Source organism: Triticum aestivum, chromosome 6B (genome assembly GCF_018294505.1).
Source record: "Triticum aestivum cultivar Chinese Spring chromosome 6B, IWGSC CS RefSeq v2.1, whole genome shotgun sequence".
NCBI classification, from domain to species: domain Eukaryota; kingdom Viridiplantae; phylum Streptophyta; class Magnoliopsida; order Poales; family Poaceae; genus Triticum; species Triticum aestivum.
In genome coordinates, this window is record NC_057810.1 from 610,915,538 (window position 1) to 610,922,157 (window position 6,620).

Below are 6,620 nucleotides of genomic sequence, written 5' to 3' on the forward strand. Positions count from 1 at the left end.
AGTCCGTTGATCCCGTAAAAAAGAACCGTGCGTGTAGCGTTGCTCGTATGGATGAAGGGATCATCGTCGAAAAAATAAATGAAAATCGGAGCACGGGATCCTTTGCTCGAAAAAAATACTTGAACAAAGAAATGGTAATTAAATGAAAATGATTATTCACCCACGAACACTTTTTTTAAACAGAATACTCACTAGTTTAGTTATCTAAACACTCTTATATTTCTTCGCGGAGGGAGTACTTTATTAAAACAACAACATATACTTTTCAGGTCACCTAATTTTTTACATGGGGTGTTGTGCTATAATTTTTTCCCATTTTGTCTCTTCACGGAGACCTGATAAAATTCTTTGTTTTTAGGGAAGAGAGAGAGAGAGAGAGTAATTCATCTCTAAGCCCGCGCACAACTATAATTTTTTTAAAGTAATTAAATTTAAAAAAAAATCCTATTTTCCCGTGCAAGATGCTTGAACGCGTCATGTGCGTGTAAATTTCGTGGGTAAATGACGTTCAAAGAGCTCGTGGCAAGAAGATAAAATGAGCTTCGAACAATTAGTTTTCTCAAACTTCCCCACATGCCCGATTTCTTTGCTGAGAGATACTCCAACATCCAAACACCACCAAATTTGGTACGAGCATCATGCATTCAAGAATCTTGCATGCCAAAAGAACATTTTATTTTATTTTATTTCTCTTTTTTTACTTTACTGTTCATCCGTGAGAGCACCTTGACCCAGGAGCCAAATCGTCACATACACACACAGAGATAGCGCTTCTCCATTGGTTGTTAAGTTGTAACATTACGCATCACTCAATGTGGATACAAAGCAATAATCCAAGTATCAATCTAGTATAACGAATAATGCCAAACGTACTAAATACAATCTTAAATGAATAAGAGATAATACCGAGGTCTCAAGACACTCTGACTTGCAAGCACACTTCTACGACATGAAATTACTCCATCGCTGAGATAACCTGCTTGCCGAATTTGCATGGAATATTAGGGATCCAATACCTCCAGTCTTAACCGATCAACCCAACACGACCTCGCTGTTGGTTGTCGCTCTTGTTGATGTCATCCACTCGCCCTTTAGGAGAAGGGCCTGAGGCGATCTAACAGAAGAGTGAATCTAGGGTCTCGCCAACCCGACCTCAAAGTAGAGCATGAACCACTCTCGTCAGCATACATCAAACATGGAGGCCTTCGCTCCAGGTGACACCTAGCCCATCTCCATAAACCTAGTACATTTCACTTTGTGGTTCTCGCTCCAGGTGAAACCAAAGAATTTTTTCTCTTATCCTAGCCAAGGGGTTATCTCTTGGAACAATGTCTTCTTTCAAATGCTTGCGAGCATATATGACTAATGCAACTTCCCTACAACAAGCTCTTGATGTGTACTACAACAATTCTGCCCAGTTAGTGAGTGTGGCAAAATCAAGTGTGTTTTTTCAATCCTAATATAGATCATGCCATGAAAAATGATATTTGCGCATGCCTTAATATTGTTACAGAAGCTTTATATGATTAGTACCTTGGGTTACCAGCCTTGGTTGGAGCAAACAGGAGTGACTGTTTTAATCATTTTGTTGAAAGTGTGTGTTCACAGACGGATGGATGGAATGAGAGACAATTATCCACCGAAGGGAAAGAGATCCTGTTGAAGTTGTGGCTCAGGCAATTCCAGTGTATGCTATGTCATTGTTTAAAATCCCCAAGGGTATTTGCAAAGAAATAAGAGACACAATTGCTAGACTCCGGTGGGGAGATGATGAAAGTAATAATAGAATGCATTGGTGGGCATGATGCCAACTATTCTTCCCTAAGAAGGATGGTGGAATGGGGTTCCGTGATCTTCATTCCTTCAATCTGGACATGTTAGCTAAACAAGTTTGGGGGCTCCTGGATGAGCCAGAGTCATTATATGCTAGGATCCTCCGAGCTAAATACTACCCCTCAGGTGATCTTCTATCAGCTAGACCCAAAAAGGGGTCTTTACATGGCAAAGTATCGTTGCGAGCACTCAGACTTTCAAACATGGTCACATTTGGAGAATTGGAACCGGTGAAAAGGTTAATATTTAGGAGGATCATTGGATACCTTCAAGCCCTTCAAGGAGAATTATCACACCAAGGAATGGGGTACTTATCACAAAGGTTAACGAGTGATTGATCATGAATAGAGAAATGGGATGAGGAACTCATACGAGATATTGTTAACCCAGTAGACGTCAATTGCATCCTATAGATTCCCGTAAATTACCACTTTTTTTAGGACTTTTTTGCTTGCAATGGTTCATCTTTGGGGGGTTTTCTCTGTAAGATCAGCATACCATTCTGAGTGGAGCCACCAGTTTAGAAACATTGATCATTTGGTGGGACCTGCAGCTCCTAATCCAGTCTGGTCAATTATATGGAAGCCGCAAATTATTGGAAAAATTAAGATAATCTATTGGAGGGCTTTACATGGCATATTACCTCTTAACAATATTCTAACCAACATGCATGTTGAATCAACTGATCATTGCCCAATTTACTCATAGGGACCAAAAGATGTTATGCACTTGTTGTTCGGCTATGCTCGCGCCGAGGAACTATGGAGGCTGTTGGGAACGTCGTAAATAATCTCCAAAGCCACCACCAAAGAAAGGTATTGGTCGATTGTACGTGAGCATCTGTTGTGTCTTCCTGAGTCCAGTATGCCAAACATGATATTTACCGGGTTAAAGGAAGGAATCTGTACAACGTGTTGGTATTTGTGGTCGATGAGGAGGCAGCAAATGCATCACAATAAAACTTGCTTAGTCCCACGAAGTGCAATGGCCATCCAGGCCATTTGCTAAACTTTCGAGAGATCCCTTATGCTGAAGAATGGCCCGGTTATTTGTAGGGTTAGGAAGTGGTCGAAGCCAATTCCGGGTATAGGTAGGTAAAGTAAATGTGGATGCATTGTTTTTGGCTAATGAGTTGAGAGGATCCATGAGTGCGGTCATCAGAGACGAATATGGGGTCTTCTTGGCGGCCGCATGAAACCCCCATGTTTTTGGTTGATGCCTTGGCAAACGATACAACTATTTTACCAAATCAATAAAGTAAGCCAGGGTGACATTCCCTAAAAAAATTGCTTGAAATGTCATTCCTTTTTTTTGTGGCGCCTTTCATTGATTGATTTAATTTTAATCATCACAAATGATGGCAGCATTGGTTGCAAGAGATGATAGTACTAAGAAGAGGTGGGATATTTTGAGAAATTGTCCTCTCCAAATGTAACGTGACAAGCATCGTCACATCGACCAATGTACAATGCCCCAACATGCATTACTTATATTCCATCTGGTTATTTGATTATAGCATAATTGGTAGTATCTCATCTTAGCTGCCTCCAGCGGATCACAGATGGGTAACTTTGGTTGATTGATTATTCCATTCCGTCGTGCAGCTTTAGTTGCCAATCCCTTGCACAAGCAGTAAGTAAAACTTTTCCTCATCGACACAGATCCAAAACGTGCGTCCACTTGGCGCGGCCACATGCATTGTGTTCTACACGTACTATAGTATGCGTACTGTACTCATATGCGGCACGATCCCATTCCGATTTCCTTCCCTTTTCTTGAGAATTGACCGATCCAATTCCGATCCCGGTTTACTACTTATCACCCTAAACAAACACGGGTTAATCAAGCGATGACGATCGCGGAGCGGATTAGCGCGTCATCCCGAGCCCGAGCGCGCTTGGGGCCCCACCCGCGTATATAACACGGGGCTTTATTGGTAGCGCCACATATATATCGCCCCCCGGAAAACAAACCATCGGAGTTCGGGGGATCCATTCCATACCAACGAGCGACGGGAGGAGCCAAGGAGGGATTGGTTGGAACAGACGCCGACCACTTCGTTCCCCTCCCCAACCCAACCAGAGAGAGAGGAGAGAGAGAGGAAGAGCGAGCCCGACCCAGGCCCCCCTCGTTCCCACCGGACGAGAGAGAGAGGAGGGGGGAGGGAGGGAGAGAAAGAGGGGGAGCCCTAGCCCTAGCCGGCGCCGGCGGGGGCGATGGCCGCGGCCGCGCCGGCGATGCGGGCCGGGCTGGCGGTCCTGGCGGCCTTCTTGTTGTTGTTGGCCGCATCGGGGGCGGGGGCGGAGGGGGCGCTGCCGAGGTTCGCGGAGGCCCCCGAGTACCGGAACGGGGAGGGCTGCCCGGCGGCGGTGGCCGGCGCGGGGGTGTGCGACCCGGGGCTCGTCCACATCGCGATGACGCTCGACGCGCACTACCTCCGGGGCTCCATGGCCGCCATCTATTCGCTGCTCAAGCACGCCTCCTGCCCGGAGTCGCTCTTCTTCCATTTCCTCGCCGCGGACGGCCCCGAGCCCGGGGTGGGCGAGCTCCGGAGCGCGCTCGCCGCCTCCTTCCCGTCGCTGCGGTTCGAGATCTACCCGTTCCGCGCCGACGCCGTCACGGGGCTCATCTCCGCCTCGGTGCGCGCCGCGCTCGAGGCGCCGCTCAACTACGCCAGGAACTACCTCGCCGACCTGCTCCCCAAGTGCGTGCCGCGGGCCATTTACCTCGACTCGGACGTGCTCGCCGTCGACAACGTGCGCCGCCTCTGGGAGACGCGCCTGCCCGCCGCCGCCGTCGTCGCCGCGCCCGAGTACTGCCACGCCAACTTCTCCCGCTACTTCACCGACGCCTTCTGGTCCGACCCGGACCTCGGCGAGCGCGTCTTCGCGGGCCGCCGCCGCGCGCCCTGCTACTTCAACACCGGCGTCATGGTCATCGACCTCCGGCGCTGGCGCTCGGGGAACTACCGCCACCGTGTCGAGCAATGGATGGAGTTGCAGAAAGAGAAGCGAATCTACGAGCTGGGGTCCTTGCCCCCTTTCTTGCTCCTCTTCGCCGGCGAGGTGGAGGCTGTCGACCATCGGTGGAACCAGCACGGCTTGGGCGGCGACAACATTCTTGGTAGCTGCCGCCCTCTCCACAAGGGCCCTGTCAGCCTGATGCACTGGTCAGGCAAGGGCAAGCCATGGGATCGCCTCGACGCCGGCAGGCCTTGCCCGCTCGACCATACTTGGAAATCATACGACCTCTACATTGGCGACGGTGATGCATCGCAAGCATCGGCGCCGTCCTGGGCCTCATTGTCATCATCGGCGTTGCCCGCGGCGGTGTTTTCTTGGTAGGCAGAAATGGGACACACGATATAATTTTTTCATTTGGTTGTGGTAATGCAATTGCCTTGCGATGCATATCCACTGCCATCGCAGCTGCCGTCGCAAGCCGGCTGCCGCCTTCGGCTGTACAGCGAGAGGAGGAGGGGCGGTACATTGCAGCGGCTGCGACGAGAAGAGGAAGAACAGTGCATAGGGGAAGCAAATTCTTGTTCATTCACGATACAATTCGGATTGATTCATTATGCTGTGAGTCGGAGGTGGTGACTAGGGGGTGTTGGAATTACATTATTGGTGGTGTACAATTCTTGGATAGAAGAAAGGTTTCACTTTTTTTGTCTGTTAGTTCAGGATTGTTTCATTTACATTTACATTTACATGTTTGTTCAGTAAACCAGTATAAATATTGATTGACTTGATTTCAATAAAACAGGGTGGATCTTATTCTTGCTTCAGTGCTAAACTCTCTTGTATCATCTGGCACTCCATTGATGCAGAAATTCCATCGAGAATGGCTTAATATCTTGTTATTTCCATCTTTTGATAATGGCCAGTTTTTGCTGTGGCTAGTTTGCTTTGATCAGTTCAACCAGAATGGCCTCATATATTGCTGTGTTATTTCCATCTTTCGATAGTGGTCAATTTTTGCTGTGGCTAGTTTGCTTTGATCAGTTCAACCAGAATGGCCTCATATATTGCTGTTTCTATTTGACCTACTAGCTCCATACGCTAGGTCCAAATTTATTGCTGTTTTTCTACTTGTTCGTCCAGAATTGCCTACTTTGTTCATCCAGTATGGCCTTATCTATGTCTGTTTCAGTTTTGCCTATTGATGCTTCTGTTTTGCCTACTTGTTTCATCCAGCATTGCCTGTCTGTTCATCATCTAAGAAGGCCTAATCTGCTTTTGTTTCTGTTTTGCCTACTTGTTCTTCCAGAATTGCCTAGTGCATTGTTGATTATTTAGTTTCAGCGGTTGTCTGTTCCGTATGTTTGTTCTAGTATATAATTGCTTATCTGTTTCGTCGACGAGAGTTTACAAGAGTTGTTGCTGTTTTTCGGGTGTTTTTGCTCAGAATTGGTGATGGCAGTTCCTTGACTTGTAGAGATAAGCGGAAGAAGCATCAGAATACCAATCTTTACAGATGTGTGGCACACCTGCACAGCTTGAAAGAAAGCAAAAGGGGCAATATTATTGTTGTTGGTTAAGATCAACTTTTATATCGGAAAGCGATTAGCGCGAGCTACACAGGATAGGGACCTCCCAACAGACTCATAATGCAGGGGATTAATACTGCTAATACGCTAACGAATCCCAACTAGAACTCCACTAATACATGTAGCCGCCCTTTAAATTTCTGTTAGATTCTTGGGAGAGAACAGCAGGAATATAGGAAATTAAGCTCAACCGAATCATCCTTTTTTCCTTCTTCTGCGAGGGAAGTTGAATTATTTG

General features: G+C 47.1%; 1 protein-coding gene across 1 annotated transcript; it reads left to right on the forward strand.

Annotated features, from left to right (window-relative positions):
* The first annotated feature begins 3,802 nt into the window (after nucleotides 1–3,802).
* On the forward strand, nucleotides 3,803–5,620 carry LOC123138287 (probable galacturonosyltransferase-like 9). Its single transcript, XM_044558236.1, has one exon. It carries the CDS (start codon nucleotides 4,050–4,052, stop codon nucleotides 5,175–5,177), a length of 1,128 nt encoding a protein of 375 aa, XP_044414171.1. The 5' UTR covers nucleotides 3,803–4,049; the 3' UTR covers nucleotides 5,178–5,620.
* Nucleotides 5,621–6,620: the final 1,000 nt, after the last annotated feature.

What these genes read in the sequence shown, in the direction of transcription:
- LOC123138287 (XM_044558236.1), top strand. Translation starts at nt 4,050, where the DNA reads ATGGCCGCGGCCGCGCCGGCGATGCGGGCCGGGCTGGCGGTCCTGGCG.